A 14,604-nucleotide genomic window follows, 5' to 3' on the forward strand; every position below is an offset into this window, starting at 1 on the left:
GAGAGACGAGATAGAGAAGGCATATTATTAGATTGAAGATGTAGATATTTTATAAAAATTAGATATATACACTTATATACCATGTATTTAGTTTATGATACTATAGAAAACTATATATCAATACTAGATATATTTATATATTTAATGTATATAGTTATATATTTTATACATTATAAATATATCAAATATAATTATTTATATGATAGTCTTATATTTATAGAATAATATAATGTATCTATAATATATTAAATAACCTGTATGTTATAATAAATATAGCGTATTAATATGAATAGAAAATAAAATATATTCAGAACCATAAATGAATAGATTATAATATAGGATACAAATATATTTAGAATACAACGTATTACTAAATGTATATATTAACAATATTAGAAATATTATATCAAAATATTTCTATATTATACATCAATGTAATGTAATGTGATGTAATGTCCTCCCAGGAGGACTGGGACTGAACCAAACACAAATCCCAAAAATCCTGGCTTTTCCTAACTTCTCCCGCCTGGGCTGAGTGGAATTCCTGTAGCCGGAATTCCTGCTGGAATTCCTGCAGTTCCAGGTGGAATTCCTGCAGCCCCAGATGAAATTTCTGCAGTTCTATCTGGAATTCCTGCAGCTGGAATTCTTGCAGTTCCTGATGGAATTCGCTGGAATCCCTGCAGTTCCAAATGGAATTCCTGCAGTTCCTTATGGAATTCCAGCAGTTCCTGATGGAACTCCCGATATTCCAGGTGGAATTCCTGCAAATAGAATTCCTGCAGTTCCAGCTGGAATTCCTGCAGTTCCTGATGGAATTGCTGCAGTTTCCGGTGGAATTGCTGCAGGAATTCCATTTGCAGTTCCAGGTGGAATTCCTGCAATTCCTGATGGAATTCCTACAGTCACAGATGAAATTCCTGCAGTTCCTGATGGAATTCCTGCAATTCCAGATGGAATTCCAGCAGTTCCAGGTGGAATTCCTGCAGATCCTGATGGAACTCCTGATATTCCAGATGGAATTCCTGCAGTTTTTGATGGAATTGCTGCAGTTCCAGAGGGAATTCCTGCAGTTCCTGATGGAATTCCTGCAAATGGAATTCCTGCAGTTCCTGGTGGAATTCCTGCAGTTCCTGATGGAATTGCTGCATTTCCTGACGGAATTCCATCTGGAATTCCTGCAGTTCCTGATGGAATTCCTGCAGTTCCTGATGGAATTGCTGCATTTCCTGACGGAATTCCATCTGGAATTCCTGCAGTTCCTGATGGAATTCCTGCAGCTCCAGCTGGAATTCCTGCAGTTCCTGATGGAATTCCTGCAGTTCCTGATGGAATTCCTGCAGTCCCAGCTGGAATTCCTGCAGTTCCTGATGGAATTGCTGCAGTTCCAGCTGGAATTCCTGAGATTCCAGCTGGAATTCCTGCAGTCCCAGGTGGAATTCCTGAGATTCCAGCCGGAATTCCTGCAGTTCCTGATGGAATTCCTGAGATTCCAGCTGGAATTCCTGCAGTTCCTGATGGAATTCCTGAGATTCCAACTGGAATTCCCGCATTTCCAGGTGTAATTCTAGAAGGTTCCAGCAGTACCTGGGCTGTCTCCTGCTTCTCCTCCTGGCTCCTCTTGCTCTCCCTCTCTGCTCCCTCCTGCTCCCGGGAAGGGCTGGCAGGGGATCTGCAGGCACGGCAGTCCCTGATGGAAACGAGAGAGAATTCCTGGTTTTCTCCATGGTTCACCCAAATCCAACATGAAAAACACAAATTCATCTCACCCCTCCTACAGGGCTGTAATCCCACAAATATTCAATATATACCATTTATATACAATATAAAATAATAATTTGTATAGAATATAAATATCAAAATGTGAAGGGTTTCACCAGGCTTTTATTACAGCTTCAAACTTGGGCCAAGATACAGCAAAAACACCCCACAAATAAAAAAATAATTACATAAAACAATAATTTTTAAAATTATTTTATTATTTTATGTAATTATTTTTATTTGTGTTTTTTTAATTTAAAAATTAAAAATTTTATTAATTTAAAAAATTATTTTATTATAGAAATAAAATATTTTTCTTTCTATAAGAAATAATTATTATTAATAATTATTAATATAAAATTATTTTATTTTCTAGAAAAATTGGAACTGAATGACTAAATTTATCTATTTAGAAGTTTCATATATATTTAATTTTATCAGGGTTTTTTTACACCTCCAAACTTGGGCAAAGATACAGAAAAAAACCACAAATAAAAAAATAATTACAGAAAATAATAAAATAATTTAAAAAACCCCTCAATTTTCTAGAAAATTGGAACTGAATGGCTAAATTTATATATTTAGAATTTTCATACATATTTAGATTTTATCAGGTGTTTTTTACAGCTCCAAACTTGGGCAAAGATACAGCAAAAAAAAACCACAAATAAAAAATAATTACATAAAATAATAAAATAATTCTAAAAAAACACCTCAATTTTCTACAAATATTGGAATTAAATGACCAAATTTAATTATTTAAATCATTAAAAATGTCAATTAATTGTTAAAAATACCCTGGCCCCACACTGCTCTGGGTACTGAAGTTGATTTAAGTTCATAGAAATCCTCAGAAATCCTGAAAAATTGATTAATTCTGGTTTTATTTCCTGGTAGACAACAAAATTTATGGAATACCTACATTTTATATCACTTAAGCAATGCTAATTAAAAAAAAATCAACTAAAATCAATAAAAAGTCAATTTAAAATGAACCCAAAAATTCTTTTTTTTTTTTAATCAGTTAAAAATCAATGAATTAAATCAATGAGAAATCAATGAAAAAATCAATGAGAAATCAATGAAAAAAAATAAATGAAAAATCAATGAGAAATCAATTCAAAATTAACCAAATTTTTTTAAAAAATCAATTACAAATCAGTTAAAAATCAGTTAAAAAAATCAATGAGTCAAATCAATGAAAAATCAATGGAAAAAAAAAATCAATGAAAATGCAATGAAAATCAACAAAATCAACAGAAAAATCAATGGGAAAATCAATTTAAAACGGACCAAAAAACACTGCTATTTTTTTTTTTTTAAATCAATTAAAAATCAGTTAAAAATCAGTGAATTAAATCAATGAAAAATCAACGAAAAATCAATGAGACATCAAAGAGAAATCAACAAAAAATCAACTAAAAATAAATGAAAAAAATCAATAAAAAATCAATTAAGAATCAATTTAAAACGGACCAAAAAACATGGCTATTTTTTTAATATCAATTAAAATTAGTTAAAAACCAATCAAAAATCAGTTAAAAATCAATGAAAAATCAACCAAAAAATCCATGAAAAATAAATTAACAACGAACCAAAAAACATTGCTAATTTTTTTAAAAAAATCAATGGAATAGAACGGAAAATCAATTTAAAACAAACCAATAAAAAAACAGCTAATTTTTTAAAAATTTTAAAAAATCATTTAAAAAATAATTAAAATCCATGAAAAATCCATGAAAAATTCCACAAAAAAATCCACAAAAAAATCCACAAAAAGTCCACTAAAAAGCCCACTAAAAATCAACGAAAAATCCACAAAACATCCATTAAAAATCCACTAAAAATCAACAAAAACATAAATCCACAAATCCACGAAAATCCACGAAAAATCCACGAAAATCCACAAAAAAACCATAAAAACAACAAAAATCCATTAAAAATCCATTAAAAATCAACGAAAAATCCACGAAAAATCCACGAAAAATCCACGAAAAATCCACGAAAAATCCACGAAAAATCCCACTAAAAATCAACAAAAAATCCACAAAATTCCATTAAAAATCCACAAAAAAATCAACGAAAAATCCACAAAAAAATCCATTAAAAATCCACTAAAAGTCAACGAAAAATCCATGAAAAATCCATTAAAAATCCACTAAAAAACCCACTAAAAATCAACAAAAAATCCACAAAAATCCATTAAAAATCCACAAAAAAATCAACGAAAAATCCACAAAAAAATCCATTAAAAATCCACAAAAAATCAACAAAAAGCAACAAAAAACCCACCAAAAATCCACAAAAAAAAATCCACAAAAAAATCCACAAAACCCCAACAAAAATCAAAGAAAAATCAATGAAAAAATCAGTGAAAAATCAACGGAAAGTCAACGTAAAGTCAACGGAAAATCAACGGAAAATCAACAAAAAATCAATGAAAAATCAATGAAAAATCCATCCAAACCCAACCCTTACTTTTTCTCAAGCAGAGTCTTCCTCCCCTTCTCTTTTCCTTCAGTACCTACAAAAAGAACCCCAAAAAATCAGCAATGAGAGCTCAGAGCCCAGCTGGCCGTGCAGGCAATCCCGGGGGGTGGCAGCAGGGGTTACCCGCGAGCTTCTGGAAGGTTCTGCGGAGTTTCTGGTTCTGCCGGACGAGGTCGCGGAGCCCCTCGGGGCTGTCCTGGCACAGCTCCTGCGCTCGCTCGTTGGCCACCAGGGCCAGCTCAGCCTGCCCCAGCAGGGCCAGGGCTTTGCAGTAGTGGTGGTGACCCTAGCAGCAAAGAAAATAGAAAATTAAATCAATAAAATCAAATCAAATCAGGGTTTTGAGGGTTTAGCCACACCAAGGAGAGGAGGATTGAACAGGGAAAAGGTAAATTTTGGGTAATGCAGCTGCTCTCAGCTGGTGAGAAATCAGGTTTGGACTGGAACAGGGATAAGTCACTGGGAAAAAAGGAAATTTGGGGTTTTTTTTGCGTTCTCTGCAGTGGAAAAGAGCAAATTTGCTTTTTCTTCTCTAATCTCAGCTGCTTTGCAATTCTGTAATTATCTCTTATTTACTCTCCTTCAGGCCAGGAATATTGGGAAATACCTGCTGGCCATTCACCAGGATTTTTCTGTTTATCTCAATGCATTTTATAAAGTTATGCTGATAACTCACAGCATAAGAAACATTTCCTTCTGTCTTTACACGTGCCAGGCACCCGGTACCAGCCTCAAAATAAGATTTTAACCCTAAAAACCCCGGGAAAATGCACTGGCAGAATGCCCAGCCCACAGAGCTCTGGGCCCAGGCATGAAAAATCAGCTCGGGGTTCTCATCTGCCTCTAAAATGGCAAAAAAAATTAAATAAAAGCTGATTTTGGGATGTGCAAGAAACCAACCTTTGGCCAGTCAGGCTTGAGAACTATGGCTCTTTTTCCATCGAGTACAGCTCTCCTGAGAGAAGGGAGGGGAAAGAAGAGGAATTCATTATTTAGAGCTTTATACATAATTTATATTTATATTTTAATGTATATTTGGTATTAAAATATTTGTACAAATTTATATATATTTATATATTTTATATATAATATATATTGCTATAATATGGATGATATACAATATAAATATATATACATACATACAATATACTATAGATAGTTTATATATAATAAAATATATATATTATAGAACTGTTTATAATATATATTATATAGGATAGATTATATAACGGGAGATAACACAGATAGGATGTATATATTTTACTAGATAATAATATATAATATAAAATATAACTGGTTATAATAGGTATTACATATTATATATAATATGACTAGATATAATACATATACATATATTATATATTCTGGATATTATATTTCTATAGCATATTTTATACATAAGATAGTTTATACATACTATGTATTGTTATATATTATATATGTTACATTTTATATATAATGAATCTATTCTATTCTATGTATATATAATTACATAAATACACATATACATACATATGTGATAGTTAATATAGATATAATTTTTAGATATGATATATATATATAATTATATAAATACACATAAACAGGCATATATGATATGTAATATAATACATATAATATACAACAGATATATATTATATAGTATATATATATATATAGATAGTATATAATATATATATATATATAAAATCTCCAGGCTGGTGTAAAAATAAATAAAATAAATTCAAAAATTACATAAATACAAAAAAATAAATAATACAAACTCCCTCCAATAATAAAAATCCAAAAAACCACAAAAAAACCCCTCCATAAATACAAATACAAAAAAACACAAAAAAAACCCCTCCATAAATACAAATTTAATAAATGAGAATATAAAAATTAAAAATGGAATAAAACAGCAGCTCATATGGGAATTATGCAATGGTTTGGGGTTGTTTTTCCAAACTATGGAAATGGTTTGGGGTTGTTTTTTCCAAACTATGGAAATGGTTTGGGGTTTTTCCAAACTATGGAAATGGTTTGGGGTTGTTCCAATCTATGGAAATGGTTTGGGGTTCTCCTCCCAAACTATGGAAATGGTTTGGGGTTTTCCATCCAATCTATGGAAATGGGCTGGTTTTTTCCAATCTATGGAAATGGTTTGGTTTTTTCCAATCTATGGAAATGGTTTGGTTTTTTCCAAGCTTCGGAAATGGTTTGGGGTTTTCCTTCCAATCTATGGAAATGGTTTGGTTTTTTCCAAGCTATGGAATGGTTTGGGTGGGAAAGGAGCTCAAATCTCCCCCAGTTCCACCCCAAAAGGAACAGGGCCACCTCCCACCACCGCAGGCTGCTCCAGGAGCAACCCCAACCTGGCCATGGACACCTCCAGGGAGCCACAACCACAAAGAACTGCAGCCCCAGCAGCAGGACCAAGGCTTTAGGGTTTGAAACTGCAATTAATGCCAGGGCAGCAGGGAGGGAGCAGGGAGCAGGGCAGCAGGGCAGCAGGGAGCAGGGCAGCAGGAAAGCAGGGAGCAGGGCAGCAGGGAGCAGGGAGCAGGCAGCAGGGCAGCAGGGCAGCAGGGCAGCAGGACAGCAGGACAGCAGGGAGCAGGGCAGCAGGGAGCAGGGAGCAGGGCAGCAGGACAGCAGGACAGCAGGGCAGCAGGGCAGCAGGGAGCAGGACAGCAGGGCAGGAGGGAGCAGGGGAGCAGGGCAGCAGGACAGCAGGACAGCAGGACAGCAGGACAGCAGGACAGCAGGGACAGCAGGCAGCAGGACAGCAGGACGCAGGGCAGCAGGCAGCAGGACAGCAGGACAGCAGGCAGCAGGGAGCAGGGCAGCAGGGAGCAGGACAGCAGGGAGCAGGACAGCAGGACAGCAGGCAGGCGGGCAGCAGGCAGCAGGGCAGCAGGGCAGCAGGGCAGCAGGACAGCAGGGCAGCAGGGCAGCAGGGCAGCAGGGAGAGGAGCAGGAGGGAGCAGGCAGCAGGACAGCAGGACAGCGGCAGCATGGCAGCAGGACAGCAGGGCAGCAGGAGCAGGCAGCAGGACAGCAGGCAGCAGGGAGCAGGGCAGCAGGAGCAGGCAGCAGGGCAGCAGGACAGCAGGACAGCAGGGCAGCAGGGCAGCAGGGAGCAGGGCAGCATGGCAGCAGGGCAGCAGGGCAGCAGGAGCAGGCAGCAGGGGAGGGCAGCAGGGCAGCAGGGCAGCAGGCAGCAGGAACAGCAGAGGCAGCAGGCAGCAGGGAGCAGGGCAGCAGGGAGCAGGCAGCAGGACAGCAGGCACCAGGGACAGGGAGCAGGGGAGCAGGACAGCAGACAGCAGGAGCAGCAGCAGCAGGAAGACAGGACAGCAGGACAGCAGGGCAGCAGGACAGCAGGCAGCAGGACAGGCAGCGGACAGCAGGGCAGCAGGGGAGCAGGGACAAGGCAGGGCAGCAGGCCAGCAGGACAGCGAGCCAGGCAGCGAGACATCAGGGCAGCAGGCAGCAGGAGCAGGGCACAGAGGCAGCAGGACAGCAGACAGCAGACAGCAGGGCAGCAGGAGCAGGGCAGCAGGCAGCAGGGCAGCAGGCAGCAGGCAGCAGGCAGCAGAGACATCAGACAGCAGGGAGCAGGGAGCAGGAGCAGGGAGCAGGGCGCAGGCAGCAGGACAGCAGGGCAGCAGGGCAGCAGGGCAGCAGGACAGCAGGACAGCAGGGCAGCAGGGAGCAGGGCAGCAGGACAGTAGGACAGCAGGACAGCAGGGAGCAGGGCAGCAGGACAGCAGGACAGCAGGACAGCAGGACAGCAAGACAGCAGGACAGCAGGGTGTCACTCACCCGTACTGCTGGATGATGATGAAGCACAGAGCTCGGTTCCCGTACAGCAGGTGGTTGGTAGGGCTGGGGGAGAACACAGCAAGGGTTAATCCTGGCTAATCCTACTGAAAACCACAGGGAGAAGGGGAAAATGGGAGTTTCTGCCTGCAAAGGAGGAGGAGATATTGAACTGTCACCAGGTTTGCCTGCAAAAACTGCACCCAGAAACCTCCATGGGTTTGTATGGGAAATATAGTTGTGGGATCATTTGTAAGTTTTGGAGCCATTAATGCAACTTCCAAATAATTCAAATTATTCTCAGCCAGCTCAGAGTTAATCCTGGCTATTCCTATTGAAAACCCCAAGGAGAAGGGAAAAATGGGAGTTTCACCAGATTTGCCTGCAAAGGAGGAGGAAATATTGAACTGTCACCAGGTTTGCCTGCAAAAACTGCACAGAGAAAACCCATGGGTTTGTATGGGAATGTTCATTGTCATTGTGGGATCATTTGTAAGTTTTGGGACCATTAAAGGAACTTCCAATGACTATTCCTAATTAAAAACCTAGGGGAGAAAAAAGCGATTTTCACCAGATCTGCCTGCAAAAACTCCACTCAGAAACCCCATGATTTTATAAGGGAATGTTCGTGGTCATTGTGGGATCATTTGTAAGTTTTGGAAGTTGCATTAATGCAACTTGCAATTAGTTAATAATGACCATTCCTACTGAAAACCTAAGAAGAAAAAAATAAAAGGGATTTTCACCAGATTTCCCTGCAAAAACTGCACTCAGAAACCCCCATGGGTTTATATGTTCATTATAACTGTGGGATCATTTGTAAATTTTGGGGCCATTAATGTAACTTCCAATTAATTCAAATTATTCTCAGTCAACTCAGAGTTAATCATGGCTATTCCTATTGAAAACTGCAAGAAGAAGGGAAAAAAGGGGATTTTTTTCACCAGATCTGGCAGCAAAAACTGCACAGAGAAAACCCCATGGATTTATATGGGAATGTTCATTGGAATTGTGGAATCATTTGTAAGTTTTGGAGCCATTAATGCAACTTCCAGTTAATTCAAATTATTCCCATCCTGCTCTGAAAAAGCAGCTCAGAGTTAATCATGGCTATTCCTGTTGAAAAAATGGATTTATTCCCAGAATATTGGAAATGAATTAATTCAATGGAATTGTATGTGATGAGATGTTGGTGTAGATACAAGGGAGGAGAAATAAATCAAAAATCCTGATCCTTTTCAGGGCATAATTGTAAATTATTGTAAAGCTACAGAGCTCAAAATGAAACACCCAACTCTTTGCACAAGGGGGTTTTGTGGAAAGTGGGATTTTATCAATTTTCCTGTATTTCAGGGACCCCAGGAGGAGCAAAATCAGCATTTTCATGGGCACAGCACTGGGGTGAACACACCAACCCTGCTGCCATTCCAGGGGAAAGAAAATGCCCTAAAAATTCCCATTTCATCCCTTCCTCCCTTCTCCTTTCAGGAAGAAAGGGAACAAAGATTTCAAAAGGAAACAAAGCCTGAGAGCTGCCAAGAACAGGCAGGGAAATATCTGCAATTTATTCCTTTGGCATCCTGGGAATAAAGATAAATAATGATCAATATTGGCAACATTTGCAGGAGCATTTCCAGAGCAAACAAGACCATTATTTGGGTGTCCACACCAAATAAATTTTAAATTATTTAAAGAATTCATTTAAAATCCAAGTGATTGAAATTAAAATTATCCATATTAAAATAATTCATTTTCCTTGCTGGCTTGCTCCTCTTCCTCTTGGTCATTTGAAGCCCTAACAGGAGTTTGGGAGCAGAAAAAAAAAACAGGAAAAAATAGAATAAAAATGGGTTATAGGGCTTTTTTTTAAAATGAGACATCATTTGACCTCTAATTAAAGGGGCTGATGCAAAACTGCACAAAATGAGGAGAAAAGAGAAGGAGTTGAGCTCAGTTCTTACCAAAACTCGATGGCTTTGGTGTAGGAGACGATGGCAGAGCCCAGGGCTCCCTGGGAAAATTCAGCATTTCCTTTCTGCTTCATGGCTTCACTCTTCTGTGGGACCAGGAAAAAACAGTTATGCACCAAAATCACTGAATTCAGCAATGGAAAAGTCATTATTTCATCTAAGTGGGACTAAGACAGAAAATTTATGCACCAAACTCACTGAATTCAGCAGGTAAAGATCATTATTTCATCTAAGTGGGACCAGGAAAAAAACATTTATGCACCAAACTCACTGAATTCAGCAGGTAAAGGTCAGTATTTCATGTAAGTGGGACTAGGAACAGAAAATTTATCCACCACACTCACTGAATTCAGCAGTGTAAAAGTCATTATTTCATCTAAGTGGGACCAGGAGCAGAAAACGTGGTGGATAAATGAAATATTGATCTTTACACTGCTGAATTTAAGGAGTTTGGTGGATAAACTCACTGAATTCAGCAGTGCAAGGTCATTATTTCATCTAAATGGCACCAGGACAGAAAATTTATCCATGAATTCATTAAATTTAGCTGGTAAAGATTATTATTTCATCTAAGTGGACCAGGAAAAAACCATTTATGCACCAAACTCACAGAATTCAGCAGGTAAAGATTATTATTTCATCTAAGTGGCACCAGGAACAGAAAATTTATCCATTAAATTCATTAAATTCAGCAGTGCAAAGATCATTATTTCATGTAAGTGGGACCAGGAAAAAACCATTTATCCACCACACTCACTGAATTCAACAGTGTAAAAGTCATTATTTCATCTAAGTGGGACTAAGAATAGAAAATTTATCCACTAAATCCATTAAATTCAGCAGTGTAAAGATCATTATTTCATCTAAGTGGGACCAGGACAGAAAATGTGGTGGATAAATGAAATATTGATCTTTACACTGCTGAATTTAAGGAGTTTGGTGGATAAACTCAGTGAATTCAGCAGTGTAAGGTCATTATTTCATCTAAATGGCACCAGGAACAGTGGTGCCATTAATAAATTCTATTATTAATAATATTAATAATAATATTATTAATAATAAAATTTATCCACTAAATTCATTAAATTCAGCAGTGTAAAGATCATTATTTCATCTACATGGAACCAGGAAAAAACCATTTATGCACCAAACTCACTGAATTCAGCAGGTAAAGATCATTATTTGATCTAACTGGGATCAGGAGCAGAAAATGTGGTGGATAAATGCAATATTGCCCTTTACTGGTGGATAAATGCAATATTGCCCTTTTTTACACTGCTGAATTTAAGGAGTTTGGTGGATAAACTCACTGAATCCAGCAGTGCAAGGTCATTATTTCACGTAGTAAAGGGAATTTTTTATGCCAGGATGAAACACTCGAGGTTCTGAAATATTTGTGTTTAATAATTTGGGTTTTATAACAACCAGAATCCCCCAAAAAAAGACTCAAAGACAGCTCTCACCTTCCTGGAGCTCTCGGAGGTGTGGGCTCTGAGCTCTGCCACGATGTCACAGCCCTCCAGGGCCACCTTGGTGATGTAACGTGTCCCTGCAGGGAGAACCCAGCACAGCCACGGACTGAGCAACTCCCGCTCCAAAATTCCCCACTACCAAAATTCCCACTCCAAAATTCCCACTACCAAAATTCCCACTCCCAAAAATTCCCACTCCAAAAATTCCCACTCCAAAACTCCCACTCCAAAAATTCCCACTCCAAAACCCCCACTCCAAAATTCCCACTCCCAAAAATTCCCCACTCCCAAAATGCCCCCACTCCCAAAATCTCCCCACTCCAAAACTCCCACTCCAAAAGTTCCCACTCCCAAAAGTTGCCCCACTCCCAAAAGTTCCCCCCCACCCCTCCCAAAATTCCCCACTCCAAATTCCCCACTCCAAAAATTCCCCACTCCCAAAATTCCCCACTCCCAAAAATGCCCCACTCCCAAAATTCCCCACTCCCAAAATGCCATCCCACTCCCAAAATTCCCCACTCCCAAAATCCCCTCCCAAAAAGTCCCCACTCCATCCCATCCCAAAATGCCCCACTCCCAAAATCCCCACTCCCAAATTCCCCACTCCCAAAATCCCCACTCCCAAAAGTTTCCCACTCCCAAAATTCCCACTCCAAGTCCTGCTCTGCTCCTGCCTGCCCCCAAAACCTGCAACAAGATCAGCAACAGGAGCAGCCCAAATTATTATTATTATTATTATATTATTATTATTATTATTTATTATTATTATTATTATTATTTATTATTATTATTATTATTATTATTATCATTATCATTATCATTATTATTATATCAGTATTAGCATTATTATAATCACAATTATCATTATAACATTATAAATAATGTATTATAAATATAAAATAATCTATATTATGATAAATATATTTTAATAATTATAAATAAATGTTAATATCAATATAATTATGATAAGAAGAAGAAATTGTAAAAATATAATTATATATACTTATAACTAAGTATATTAGAAAACTATTATAAATATATAGGAATAATCTATATTATAGATTTAGTATTCTTACATATAAATAACATAGTATAAATACGTATAAACGTTATAAAATAATGTTGCTAATAATAAATTGTAATATTATAATTACACAATTATAATTAAATACAATTATAATGTTATAATCATACAATGCTATTATCAATATATTGTAAATAATATATATTCAATAGATATCTAATAATATATATTTAATAGATACACAAATAATACATATTATAGATTTATTATTATAATTAAATATATAATAAATATTATAATACATAAACAATATCTATTATAAAATAATGATAATGATAATAATTAATTATAATAATATAATAATGTGTAATATTATAATAAAATATAGTATAAATAATACATATTATAAATATCTATAAATACTATATAGTAAAGATTGATGATAATGATAAAGATAATGAGGAGGAGGAGGAATAATGAAGGAGAAGGAGGAGGAGAAGGAGGAGGAGGAGGAGGAAGAGAAGGATAATGATAATAATAATAATAATAATAATAATAATAATAATAATAATAATAATAATAATAATAATAATAATAATAATAATAATAATAATAATAATAATAATAATAATAATAATAATAATTTCCTAGTGGAGCAGCCCAGAACGGAAATAAGGCCATGAATTCCTCCCTGGTTTCTAAGAGAAACCGGAGGAGAAGAAGGAGAAGAAGAAGGAGATAGAAGGAGATAGAAGGAGATAGAAGGAGCTAGAAGGAGCTAGAAGGAGAATCTTAATGCTAATAACAGTAATAATGTTCCCAGTGGAGCAGCCCAGCCTGGCAATAGGAGCAGGACTCCCTCCCTGTTCCCAGAGGATCTGGGTTCCCATTTCTGCCCTGCAGAGCCGCACTCACACTCGGAGAAGAACATGGCCAGGATGACCCTGCCGAAGCTGCCCATCTGCTCCAGGTCCTGCAGCATCCCCGCCTGCCCCACGCTCCTGACCCAGTCCAGGGCCTCTCCCAGGTGGAACTGACCCTGGGGACACGGGAAACACAAAATCCACACCAGGCATCGATTCACAGCCGAGCCCCGGGCTGCTCTCTCTGCTGGGCTTTAAGCAGGCAGCAGCCAGGAAACACAAACATTGCAATGGCTGGGAGATCTGCTGCACAGCAAAGCACACCTGCAACGGCAGGAATGCAAAGGGTGCCATCTCATTTACAACATTCTGGAATTCTTTAAAAAATATATACACCCCAAAATTTGATTTAGAAACTTCCTTGTAATACCTGAAATCATTAAAAAAAATAACCCCCCAAACTCATTTAGAAACTTCCTGTAATGACTGAAATCATTAAAAAAATATTACCCCCCCCAGTGATTTAGAAACTTCCTTGTGATTAAACTCATTAAAAAAATATAACCCCCCCAAATTGATTTAGAAACTTCCTTGTGATTACTGAAATCATTAAAAAAAAAAAATAACCCCCCAAACTCATTTAGAAACTTCCTTGTAATGACTGAACTCATTAAAAAAATATATCCCCTCAAACTGATTTAGAAACTTCCTTGTGATTACTGAAATCATTAAAAAAAAAAAATAAACCCCCAAAAATTTCATTTAGAAACTTTGAGAACTCAAATTATATATAAAATAATATAACCTCCCCAATTTGATTTAGAAACATCCTTGCTGTTATTACTGTTGTTATTATTATTGGTATTGTTAAATTGATGTTATTATTAGTGATGTTATTGATGTTACTATTATTGATGTAATTATTATTGATGTTATAATATCGGTTTTATTATTGATGTTATCATATAGGTTTTATTAATGATATTAATGTTATTATTAATGTTATTATTAATGTTATCATATTAATACTGTATTGATATTATATTGATATTACTATACTGCTGCTATTATATGTTATTATATTGATGTTATTATTGATATTATTACTGTTGTAAATATTATTCATGTAATATTGATGTTATATAATGTCATTATTATTGATGGTATTACTTATTGATGTTATTATGATTATGTTATTAGTGTATTATTGTTATTATGTG

The 14,604-nt window shown here is 36.9% G+C and overlaps 1 protein-coding gene across 1 annotated transcript in view; it reads right to left on the reverse strand.

The window, feature by feature from the left end:
* The window catches only part of TTC3 (tetratricopeptide repeat domain 3), a gene marked incomplete at its 5' end in the record, with an annotated part of 65,274 nt that extends 51,636 nt beyond the window's left edge, over positions 1–13,638 (reverse strand). The window contains 8 exons of the mRNA XM_050976784.1: positions 1,540–1,690; positions 4,240–4,285; positions 4,375–4,537; positions 5,152–5,206; positions 8,059–8,121; positions 10,017–10,111; positions 11,489–11,574; positions 13,437–13,638. Coding sequence (XP_050832741.1) covers positions 1,540–1,690; positions 4,240–4,285; positions 4,375–4,537; positions 5,152–5,206; positions 8,059–8,121; positions 10,017–10,111; positions 11,489–11,574; positions 13,437–13,638 — 861 coding nt within the window. The remainder of the gene's footprint in view (positions 1–1,539; positions 1,691–4,239; positions 4,286–4,374; positions 4,538–5,151; positions 5,207–8,058; positions 8,122–10,016; positions 10,112–11,488; positions 11,575–13,436) is intronic.
* Positions 13,639–14,604: the final 966 nt, after the last annotated feature.

This window comes from Serinus canaria, chromosome 1 (assembly GCF_022539315.1).
Source record: "Serinus canaria isolate serCan28SL12 chromosome 1, serCan2020, whole genome shotgun sequence".
Taxonomy (NCBI): Eukaryota; Metazoa; Chordata; class Aves; order Passeriformes; family Fringillidae; genus Serinus; species Serinus canaria.